Source organism: Stegastes partitus, unplaced genomic scaffold, assembly GCF_000690725.1.
Source record: "Stegastes partitus isolate 25-593 unplaced genomic scaffold, Stegastes_partitus-1.0.2 Scaffold2004, whole genome shotgun sequence".
Lineage (NCBI taxonomy): Eukaryota > Metazoa > Chordata > Actinopteri > Pomacentridae > Stegastes > Stegastes partitus.
Genome location: NW_007579735.1, coordinates 59,179 through 71,726, shown reverse-complemented (window position 1 = coordinate 71,726; position 12,548 = coordinate 59,179). Strand labels below are relative to the sequence as shown.

At 41.8% G+C, this 12,548-nt stretch overlaps 1 protein-coding gene across 1 annotated transcript in view; it reads right to left on the bottom strand.

Annotated features, from left to right (window-relative positions):
• LOC103373525 (neuron navigator 2-like) overlaps positions 1 to 12,548 on the bottom strand; it is a gene marked incomplete at its 3' end in the record, with an annotated part of 56,584 nt that overhangs the window by 27,977 nt on the left and 16,059 nt on the right. The window contains exon 2 of the mRNA XM_008303428.1: positions 6,747 to 6,842. Coding sequence (XP_008301650.1) covers positions 6,747 to 6,842 — 96 coding nt within the window. The remainder of the gene's footprint in view (positions 1 to 6,746; positions 6,843 to 12,548) is intronic.

The window sequence follows — 12,548 nt, the reverse complement described above, 5'->3', positions numbered from 1 at the left end:
AAAACAAAAGATAAAGCAGAGTGTGTTTTAGTGTGTGGCTATCTCGTGGTTGAAAAGTCGCAAATGTGTGGTCATCAATAGTGTAGTAGAGTCAGATCAACCCTTTGCTCATCACATATTTTTAAAAAAAAACCACAACGGTGATGTCCAAATTCTAAACTTGAGGCCTCAAAACGGTGGTCGACAAACCAACGGGGTACATTAGAGTGAACACGTCCAGCTTTTATACACAGTTTAGCAACTATCTGGTGAGGAAAGTGAAACACCTCCTCACTATTAAAGGTCAAGTCATGGTTTGAAAGCCGAAAGTGATTCTATTCGAACTACAAAGGTAGACGTTGGTCTCCTACAGATGGCCACGTGGCCCCTTGTACCGGACACAGAAAAACAAACATGGCTGCTGTGGATGTTTCTGAAAGCTTGGTTTCCAAAACAAAGCAGTTAGTTACAGATTAGACTGTGGCACCGTCAATGTGATTAATCCTGAGGTGTGTCGGGGACAGTGGGTGGACATAGCACAGGATGTCTGGAGAATTTAGAACTTCCTGCTGTGTTTGAGCACTGTCAGTACTAAGCATGTAAAAATCAAAGCACCTTGAAAGTCTAAATTTGTGAAAGTTGGAGAATCTCTTCATGCAGTCTCTCTTCTAGTAACAAGCATTTGTTTTAAGCAATGTTTGCTTTTCTGGAAAATGCACATTTGGCACGCTTGCAATGCAGAAAATGCATGCAGTCACAAATTTTGGTTTGTGTATGAACTGAAAGTATGAACTCAGGTAAAGAGTTGGTTGAGAGCAAACCAGAGATAAAAGGAACGTAAATTAACACATTACTTGTAGCAAATGTAAAAGGCTTCTTCTGCCTTCTAGTGGCCAAACCATCAATTACTGTACTGATATGAGTTAATCAAGGTTGATAGTTGATTCAATAACTGGGGTAATTATTGTTCAATGTCAACAAGATGTGTGTAAACATAAGGAATTAATCAGAGTGAGTATAAATAATGCAACTATTCCCAGTGACACATAACTTGCACCAAGGTCCATCCCACCACAGACCAAATTAAAGAGTCTACATTAGTCAGACGCATGTAAATCAAAGACAATGTTAATAACTGAAGCATGAAAAAACAAAAAAACAGAGAGAGAGCAATGCAGTATTGTGAATCATGTGGGTTCAACCGCACATTTATTGTAGCTTCTGTGATCTGGAAGCTGCTTGAAGAAAAGAAGGAAAAGTGATGAGAAGCAGACGTCTGATCTGAGAGACATTTTAATAAACTGCTCGGTTAGTGAAGAGGAGGAGTATCGACTCCATATTGATTCAGCATCTATCGGGAAGGAATGAGGCGTTACAGACTCCAGCTCAGTCTCTGCATCAAAGATAACCACTCTGCATATTGAATAGAAATGCAATCACTGGACGGATAAGAGGCTGAGATGTGGGCTAAGTGGTTAGCGTGATTACATCATAAGACGGTCCATAGAGAGTAAGAAAGAAGTAGGTTTAAATGTTGGGTGTTTCTGTGTAAGGTTGGCCATTGGACATTAGCACTTTGATTTAAACAAAGGAAATGTGTCTGTAGCAAAATCTGTCAAATATTAAAAGTTTGGCATTGAATTATTTGGTCATTATTGTTCATTTACTTTTGTTATCACATGTCTTATCTAAATATGAAACCAGTGCTTGTTTTGGATTGTATTTGGCAATTTTCTCGGCTTCTTGTGTTCAGTCAGCACTGTGGCCCTGGCCTCAAGTCTGATTTTCCTCAATAAAGAGGGGCTTATGTAGAAAACACGCTTAGATATTTTTGACATAATCTAGCAGATAAAAGTATAACTGTCATGTTTTGGATTTGAACCAGTTTTTTGGAATCATATGTACTTGTTTATCTCTTCTGAATAAATGTAATCAAGTCCAGCGCTTAAAAGGCTGCTCTCCCTCATAAAAACAGAGACAAGCATGACAAGCTGACACTGTTCAGCCTAAAAGTCCAAAATTTTGGATTACCATCTTCATCTCCACATCATGACACCGTTATGCTAAATTCTCATGATTCTAATATCATGTAAACATGTTTCTGTTATCGCTACACGTTATTCCACGACATATGAACACACACTTATCTTACTCTCCAGTCCCTGCCACGCTCACATCCACTCGTCAGCGCTGTGACAGTCGGGGAGTCATGACAGTATGATGCGCAGATGCACAGACACATCTTCAAAGAGGGAAAATCCCTCCATTTCCAGAAACTCCCAGTAATCCCAGCAGCCCTTTGCTCGTGGGATCAGGGGTCTTTTTTAAGAGCTGTGAATTGGTGCCGGGGTCAGGGACATTCCCGACAGCGGAGAGAGCAACATGACACTGAGTCATTGTTGGGGCCTTATGGAAGCCATCATATGTGATCTATTGAACTTATTGACCGCCGGATGTGGAATATAGCGCCTTCGTAAACAAGATTTCAGCACAAGGTTAGTTAAAAACTTTCAGCTTTGTTTAAAAGCTGCTAACAGCCATTTTGGACCAGTGAAGCTACTTAAATGCACAGCCTCCTCTGTTTAAAGGTGATAATCTGTTTTTATTGATCTTTGTGGTTGTTATAAACTTGGAGGTGTAAAATAAAAGAAATTCACTTCTGCCAGTCCTTGAACTGATTGCAGACATTGTTTTCTTCCTGAAGGAGGCGGGAACAGCAGCAGCTCATTGGTGTTCAGAGCAAAACAGCCAGTTCGGAGCAGGGCTAACACCTAGGAGTCATGGTGAAATAAACCATCTTTGCAGCATTTTGAGCTGAAAAACCAGAACAATACACTGTGGGGGCATATGAGAGTTTAATTAGTTTGCTAAAAAGAAGCAAAATATAGGATTTTAAAGCTTAAAAGCAGAGCGTACACCCTGAAGCATTGTGTGCATCTGTACTTGTACATAATCTCCTTTGTTTACTTTAAACTACGGCAACTCAAACAGTGAATCATTTTGTGAGTGGGACCTAATAACACAGACAAGAGAGAAGATGTCAGAAATGACAGCGTCTATAGACGGATTGGCAGAGCTGTGAAAATGGGCTACGATGCATCATAAGCAAGCCACATCCAGTTACAGCCTGCTACATGCTGTATATCGTTTCACAGAAGCACAAATCAATATGCTGTGTTTACACGGCATATTACTACCAAGCGGACCGACCGCAGTTGTTGTGATCGGCATCGCTGGTGACACGCGGCGTAGAATCAATGCAGAGATATAAACCAAGCTTTAGAACAGAGCAGCAGGACAATGATGGGCTACAGCTGATGCCCTGTACACATATAGATGTAAAGATGCTCTAATAATAAAGACACTCTAACATCATCGTCACTGTTTCATTTGTTTTCTATTTGTTGTTTTTTTCTGTTTTTACGTATAAGCTTACATTAGGTTTTGTGTGTTCTTGTTTCATTTGTAAAGACCAACTTCTAAATATCATGTTGTTTCTCATTTTCCCATCGTGTTGACTCCAGGAAAACAGATGAACATGTAGATGCGGAGCTATAGAGCGGTCCACAGTAGTCCATTCCCTCTCATGCTGCACCCACACACAGTTGGCTCGGCCTGACATTTAATCGAGTCTCTGTAAACAAGCATCCATCCTTAGTCGATTCGCCAGCCTGGACCCATGTGCACGATCACATAATAACGTCCAATTTAAGCCTTCAAAAATGACACACAGTCAGTTCTTCAAAGCCTGTAACAAGCATCGATGAGTCACTCATTCAGACAGCTGCATCTTTTTTCTTTCTTTCTCACACAAACACACAAATCTGCTTCACATCCAGCATCCCCGCTGCCTCGGCTTGCTGAGTCACCGGGCTGCTGTGCGATGCCTGCAGAAGGGCATGACGCACACAGGCCGACCCCGCAGCGCTCCGTTGGCCCGGTCAGGTGGAGGGCGGCCAGGGCATCACACTGAGACGGTGCCCTTGTGTTGAAGGGGACTTTCTAAAGATCAGAAAGTGCAGGTGTGGTAGTTTAGCAAAAGTCGTGACACAGAGAGTCGTGACGGAGCTGATCACAAAGCAGGAGGAGCTGATGTGCTTTCTTTTAACTTCCAGTCTTTCTCAAGCTGTCACATGTAGCTGCAGCGCCCACTTTGTCTTATTTTGCTCTTTTATCTCTGTTGTTGTTTGCATCGACTGGTGCACCCACTTATGTCGCTGCTGCTGAGTGAAAAGTGTTCAGAAGTTATGAAAAACTGCTTCAGTGCTTTGGTTAGTATTGATAGATTTTTCATTTATCCTTTCAATCAGTAACTTCTTGCATTTTTTTCCTCACAAAAATGGTAGAATGCTTGCCAAATCTCAAAACAACAGTTTCCCATGTAAAGATAGTGACATGCAGACAAACATAGAGCTCAGTTTCCCTGAACCAGTGTGAGAATCCCACCATGGCTCTTGGGGAAGCTCACTTTTTTCACTTTTGTGTGGTCAGAAACATCAGATGCAACATGTATTAAGCCCTTTATTACGCTTTAATTAATCATTATTCCAATTAATGAGCATTAATGATGAAAAGTAACTTCCTGTTTTCAGCACCGCAGAGCTTTAGGTTTCCTCTTCTGCTTTGTTTAATGGCAGCTGGTGTCAAAAAAGTTAGTTTGTTTTCTCGTCTCTGAGTTAAAGTGAGTGAACTTTGTGATTCGCTTTGATGGGGACGGCAAGAAGAGCATGCATGTGGGTATCTATTGAAAAGTGAATTAGTGATTAATCACCCTCATGCATGAATCAAACATCAATAATAGCCTAATTTTTTTGTATGATCAATATTTTACAGACCCCCCAAAATTTCATAAAATCATGTTTGCAGGGAGCTCATGTCTTATTAAGAGGAGCTGAGCTCCCCCTGGCCCCCCTGGAGTCACACAGATAAGAGTGAGTGGAACTTTTTTTTTGTTTTATCTCCATCTTATGCAACATTTGTCCTCACAATGCGCCAACTGATTGTTTTATAATCTAGTACCTAAAAGAGGTTTATGGAGCTTGTTGACAACACACATGGATGAACAACGTGGTGGAAAGCACCAGCATCGCATCTCGAGTCAGCTGGATAAACTAAACTAATGAGAGTTTCAATTCAAAAGAACAAAATGTGCCAAAAGTGCATTAAATCTAGAAGCTATGTGTTCAACGCCACAAATAGGACATTCCTAGAAGATTTCTTAAAGTCACTTGAAATTATTACATATTTTGATCAGTTGGATTTTAACCCTCCGAACCCCAAAACATGCCAACAGGTTGAAAAAGCATGCTGTTGTTGTTGTTGTTTGCTGGGCTTAAAATTGTGACGTTTCAAAATTACTTATTTCTACATATCTCATTTAAAAATTCAACAAAAATACACCATGTGCACAAACCAGATTCTATAAAAAAAATAAAATAAAATTTGGCTCCTTTTTTCAACCGTGAAGCCATTAATGACTCAGCTGTGACCAACAGTCATGTGGCAAAAATTGAGGAACTTTTTGGCTGAACTGCAGGCAGTGTTTACACAGAGCAGATCAGGTACAAGTAAGGAAATAAGTAAAACATAAAAAAATCAAAGAAGCTCAATTTCTTTCTTTTTTTTTTAAAACTCAATGAATACATTTGTTAAAAAGCACAAAAGGCGTCTTGAGTTCTCTCTGTTCTATGTGTTGTGCTGTTTCCACTGAGGTGTAGGACTTCATTAAACTGTGAAAAATGAGCCCACAGTGAGTTAAAATGTGTGTGAATGACATTCTAACAGAGAATCTGACATAATCGTACAACAACTCCACGAGCTCATAATTCTGTTAAATATCACAAAAGCAGGAGCCTCTAATTGTTCACGTTACAGCTCAGGTTGGTTCATTTTTAGCTCACTGATGATGCTGATGTGAGTTTTTCTAACCTTTTTGAGCACAATCTAGTGTTTTCGCTGAAGTTCAAGCATAAAAATCACAAACCAGCAGCTACATTTTTCCCATTTTCACATGACGTTAAACCACAAACACCTCAGGTCTGTCCATCGCAGCGCCGGATCTCACATGCACATGACGGCGCAGCAACAATTACGCTGATAACTTTGGGACTATTAGCCTTATTACTTTCAGGGTTCAGTAAGCAACCTTAAAAAGCTCTGTGTTTAACACGCCATTATGGACTAATCTACCAACATGAGCAAGGACTATAAAGAGAACACAGCGGGACCAAAGCTGCAATAAAGGCCTATCTCTCACAAGAAGCTTTCATAGGGAGCCAGGACTTAAACAGCTCTCGTTATAACTCAGGTAATGGCACTGAGAGCCGAGTCTACAAAAAGACTGATAACAGCGCTTTCTTCCAAGCTTTCAAAGGAAATCTACATTTGGAAACACAGAGCCAGCTAAGATGAAGGCCTCGTCCACCGGCCATGTTTAGGACATCCAGGGGTTTATAAGGCTAGAGCTAAATCCCAACAGTAAACTTCCATAAAGTCACAGAGTACCTGCGTCTGCCAGCGGCTTCTATAATAATTCCTTCTCCTGCTCCTGGAGATCTGGTTCTGCCCCTGACGGGTCTATTTCAAGCTGACCTTTCCTCTTGAATCAAGTCCTCTCTTTCTCCCCTCGGCTAAAGTCAAATGCAAACACTTTATTCTGTGCTTTAAATGTCCTGTTTTGTACTTCAGCAACAGGTTGATCAGTAAAGATGCATTCATGACACCTGCAAAATCTAAAACCTCCACCTTTCCCCATTCTGCATTCTTACCAGTTTGAAGTTTTCGCAGGAGTAGCGGCTGTAGCTCCTGACCGGCACCCTGAGGCTGCCGTACCCCGACATGCTGGCTCGCCTCAATACAGACAACTAACAAGGCAAAGCAAACAACCAGAGATCCCAAGTGTCATAAAGGTAAAGTGGTTTGACGACTGTCTCCTTCACATCTCTGCAGCAGCAGCAGCTCTGTCTGGCTCGTTGTCTAAAGGAACATAACTCCTCTTTACATGGTCTCCTCTCTAATCTCTCCTCTTGTCGGACAGCTTCATAGTGAAGCCTCAGACTTTCTGACACGACTTTAACCTCTCGCTCTCTCTCTCTCTCTCTCTCTCTCTCTCTGGGTGTCATTCACTGTCTGAGTCAGTCACCCTGACTCAGTTCCCTCCTCTGCTGCCGGTGGAGACCAGAAACATAAAACCCAGAAATGGAACCTTTTTATTTTTGGGCACTCCATGTAGCTTTGAAATGGATGTTTAAGTAAGTTTTAAACACGCTTTACAATGTGATAGCAGAAAGTGTAGCTGCTCGCTCTTTCTGTTTAGTGAACAGTCACCAAATCCTAAACACAGAAACTGAAAGATCAATTATTTGACTTCTAAGCACACCTCACAGCAGCAGATAGCCAATAGCAATGCTGTCCAGCTACCAAGAAGCACGCCCATTCTAGTCAGTCGACTATTGACAAAGTTTTGTCGAATTTAAAGTCAGATTCTGAGCTGAGTTGGAATGCCTTGATTAGCCTTAAGCTTTTATTAAATCCGGATAATTACATTCTCGTCACCAAATCCCAAGTGAGAAATCCCTGAGCTTAATAATCAGTGCCTCAACTGAAGCTCACATTAACAAACAACAACCAAAGAGCGGTAAGATGATAAATTATCTTCCAAAAGTCAATGAGGAAGTGACTAAGAAGCTTAAACTAGAAGGTGGAAGAGATCAGTGCTGGCCCGCATGTATGGGAATGATATGTGCTGATATCTGGACATTTAATGAATAAGGTGCTCGATTTGGCCAAATGTTAAGGTGCACCTGTAACACACTAGAGAGAAGTTCAAGACCTTTGCTGCAGATTCATTTCTCTGAACTAGGAGGTATCAAAAATGTGCAAAATGACAAAAGCAGTGTGTCTCTTTGAGCAGAAGGTTGCAGACTGTACATTTTGCTGGACTATGCAGATGAATGCTGCCGTCCATACCTTCGAGCCACTTGACGCTATACATCTCAGTTCCTAGATTTATTGCAGGTGACAGTTTCAGAACCCATCACTGTATCCTCTATGAGTGGACATCACTCACCACTTGAAGGGAACAACACCGTCTCGTTCTTATTTACAAGAGTATCCTAAATAAACTACCACGTTATCCATCTTTACTTTTAAGGCTTAGAAATGCAGGTTGCTTGTTCATAAGCTTGGATGTCCTTGCATATCAAATTCATCAAGAGGAAACAGACTTTTCAAAGTTTTCTCATGCACTTAGATCCCCACAGCTCACCGTTGCCCCCTGTGTCTCAGACAGATGGTGTAACAGTAATGAATGTCTTCCCTGAGCTCCTAACGCTGACTGACACGACACTTCAGAGTCCTTCCTGCACACCTGGCGCTGTACATTACAGCGAGCGCCCACACACAAACCAGAACACGGGAGGTCTCAGGTGTCGGGTGGTGGCTCGTACTAGTCTTCCAAGTCATCTTATGTCATCGGGTGATTAAACTTTAACCAGTCGAGTTATGCGCTGACATCAGAGCTCTGTATTCACACTCCGACATAAATTCACACCTTGGAGCCACCCAGAAGAACCAAACACTTTGGAGCAGCTTCACTGAAGAAACTCGAGGACACACATATCTGTGCGTTGGCAATAAAGCAGAATATATACATACGAGCAAGTGTGAAACCCATTGACAAGTCTGCTACACTTTTCTCTGCTGCTCGACACCTGATTTGTGGTGGTGCACCGACTTTGTAAAGGTCTGTAGTCAAGTATGGAGGTGATACAAACAGGCTCAGACAAATGGAGTTTAAATACTGGTTTAAAAAAGAACAAAACCACGCTGCCACACTTTGTAAAACCAGCAGGGAGTAGCGCTGAAAGGGCCTGAAATATTAGCATCATCATCGTCTTTTATGCAGACCTGCTCGCCACCCTCTGTTGCACATGTTGTAAGTTGGGTTTGTATGAATTAAAAAGCACATTTGGGATAAAAAACGTTGACTTCAGGCTCTTTAGCGTGGAAAAACAATGCCAGTTCTTCATGCATCACCTCCCCACTGTGTGATAACATCTCATGGTCAACTCTTAAGCTTGTTAAAGGATTTCTTGACCTTTATTAAACTTGACAAATCCTACAAATCCTCCAATTTTTCCACATTTTTATAGCTACAAGTCTTCCCAATGTGAACGCTGACCTTTTTAACAGCCTCAAAATTGACTGGGAGCGGTGTACAACCACGTTAGGAAACATATTCTTGCTGGTGACCCGTCCTGCTGCTGAGCCTGGCTGATAAGGACTCAGCATCTCCTCGTGCTGCTGCAGGCTGAGGGTGACATGTGGCAACACATCCCCTCTGACCCAGGCAGCAGATGGCTGGTGGGAGAATGATATATGGACTGCAGGAGTCACTCACACAATAATCTATAAGAAGGATGCAGCGAGCAGAAGGAGTGACGCATAGATGGAATACATGATAGTCTTTCACTTATCATCTATATATATGTGTGCTGTACAGATCTTAGCATGTAGAGTCAAACAATACAGGAGGCGTGAATGCAGAAACCCCTCCAGCTCAAATAAACCTGAGTGAAGGGAGTCATCATCTGCACAGCTCTGAGCGAGCACTTGCAGATGCAGACAGATGGCTGCTGGGAAACCAGTGTCCCCGGTCTGTATGATATGACAACAGAGGACCAGAGTCTGCTCTGCCAGCTGCTGTGCTGTGCCCTGTGCTCTAACACTGATATTTTCACTCTTGACCAGTTTGTGGTAACTAGGTCAAACTAACTTTAGCAGTTAATTGGGTTGAAGCAACGCAAAAAAAAACTAGATGCAAAAAAAGGCAGGGCTGATAATAGACATATTTAATTTAGAAATTCAAGACAGATAAAGAAAGAAAAGGGAGTCCAGGAACGTTGGTTTGGAGATTTTATGAAGATTTATTCCAATATTTGTAACATGATTATTAAAATTCTTTCATCTTTTTAAACTTCCTTGTAGCTCTCATCACTCTTGCCACACTGGCACCTGGAACTGGCACCAGTGTCACCTCCGAATTTAGTGGCAGGAACAAGTCCAACAGTGAAAACACAAGCAGAGCTGATGATACTGTCTGCGCTATTACACTGTGTTTCATTCCTGCAGTGCAAACAGACTGCTGGGTGTCAAAAAGCATGTTTCCTTATATATGTACAAGGTATTTGAAGCAAACTTTTGAAATGTCACCCAAAAAAACACCCAAATTAGGCTTGTTAGCATTAATTGTTTTGAAGGGAATGAACTAGGCTGGTGGAACACTATGTTATACAATAAACAGAAAGATGAACAGCTGTTTGTTCCTAGATTAAAAAACAAAACAAAATGAAGAGGAATAAGGAAACAAACTTTTGGCCATCTCCAAGAGAAATTCTTCAGGAATTGATTCTAATAGATAAAGTTATTATTCTTTCATGTCAGCTCGTATTAATCATGTTTCATGCAGTCCAGAGACTCTACAAGAGGAAACATAAACAACTTATTCAAAAAACGCGTTTCCATCACCTATCATGAACGTTATCTTGTTTGTGCAAAACCACCTCAAGTGAGCATAAAAAATGTTTTTGTGAAATCGAGAATGTTTTTCTCTGAGTTTTCCATTAACCTTTTCTAATGCAATACTTCAAAATGTGCATCACAACACATTATGGAAACATGGCGAGTGTCTGAGAGACAGAGAGAAGAAAGCAAACATAAACTCAGACGAGACAGGCAGTGCTTCAGAGACAGAGAGAGTGATGCTGCCTGAAGTTCATTCAGAGTGTACACAAGAGCTGCATGTTCTTCTCTCAGTAATCAAACTGAAACAACAAACATTTATCTTCTCCTGACTCTGTCCTCGCCGTCAGAACTGCATCTGGAGCTGCTGCTGCTGCTGCTTCTTCTCTGGACACGACATGGATGGATCTCGGTCTGCGGGGCCCTTGGCAGCGAGCGGCCTCCCCGCCCCCCACCTCGGTGTACTCACACAGGCCTCTCAAGTGGCTTTAGCCCGCAGAGAGCTGAAACAGGCCAGCTCTAAATAAGCCCTCATGTCTCTGCTTGCTCTCTGTTTGGCACATGAAAGACATGCGGCTTTGTAAGGCATGGAGGCCATACCAAGCACATGGTAGACTAAACGACTTGGCCGGGTGCTGAGCAGCTCGGAGGCTGGGGAACCGAGTCGTCCATCAGCATGTGTGGGCATCTGCACATGCGATACATGAACTGATTTGGAAATCACAACAGCAGAGCAGCGAACTGCGAATGCGACACTCGGAATCAATGCTGTGTGGTTACTGCAGAGCTGAAGTGGCACAGTCGCTTCTGCCGTGCGGCATCTGATCAGCACAAATCCTGAGACATGCAGATTGATGTCAATGAGGGCACGATGGAACCTTAAAGAGGGCTTAGCTTGTTAGCTTGTTAGTAGTACGCAAACAAGCAATGTGCTGCGATAGAACTGATTCCCCTGCAGAGAAAATCCTCAGGCAGCTCCCTCTTGGATCTTAGAAATCTTATTTAGGTCTGAGCTTCTGAATTCTACAACACCAAGGCATTACGTGTTGATTGAACAGTGTTTAAAACGTCCATTCTACACCTAAAGATGACTTATCTAACCTCTAAAGATACTGTGCTTCAAAATGCACTATACCTGGTTATGCTGCCCAGTAATCAAATGCACATCCTGATTTGTACAGCTACAGTCTGCTTGGTTTAAATCTCCTCATAGATCTTTGCTATACTCACCCCCCTCCATTCATCCAATTTGGATGTTATCATATCGTTCATTAGACGTTATCGGCGCACATCTTTCCCAGACATATGGACAGATAGGAACCTCCTCCACCTGCTAGCAGGCTCAGATGGCCATTATCACCCTATTTAATGGTGGTGTAGCTCCAATTTAGCTCATATAAAGACTCAGAATTTAATTAAGGAGACTTAAGTCCTGTCTCAGATCATAATTCCACTTTATTTATTCACTCAGGTCTCATTTTCACCTTCACTTGCTGTTTGGTTAAGTGTAGGCACAAAAACTCGTCTTCACACAACCACCAGAGTTTACTTATGTTAGCGAGGTCATTTTCTGTTCATCAATAATTAGAATATATGATGATGCACCTACTGAGCACACTAAAAGGTGGCGGACGTACCCACTGGCCCATATGTACAGGAACGATATGTGCTGAAATCTGGACATTTAATAGACTAATAACATATGAATAAGGTTTTGGTTGCAGTAAAGGCAAGCTGCATGTCATGTACCTGTGATGTCATTTAAGGCTTAAGTTCAGTACCTTGGCTGCACATTCATTTTGGACATTCTCTTAACTACAAGGTGTCCAGAATGACAATGAGTTTAGTTTAGCAAAATGTAGCACTCAAGAAACAACAAAAAAAGATGTCTGGAGAAATTTGCAACCAACTCACTGGCGTACTGATCTAAATCTTAAACAGGAAGCTTAAATCAAACTACTTCACCGTTTAGAAACTCAAAAACAATTCCCTTACAGTTAGGAAATGGAATATTTGCAGTTTGCATTATTCATGTACACTTTTTCCAA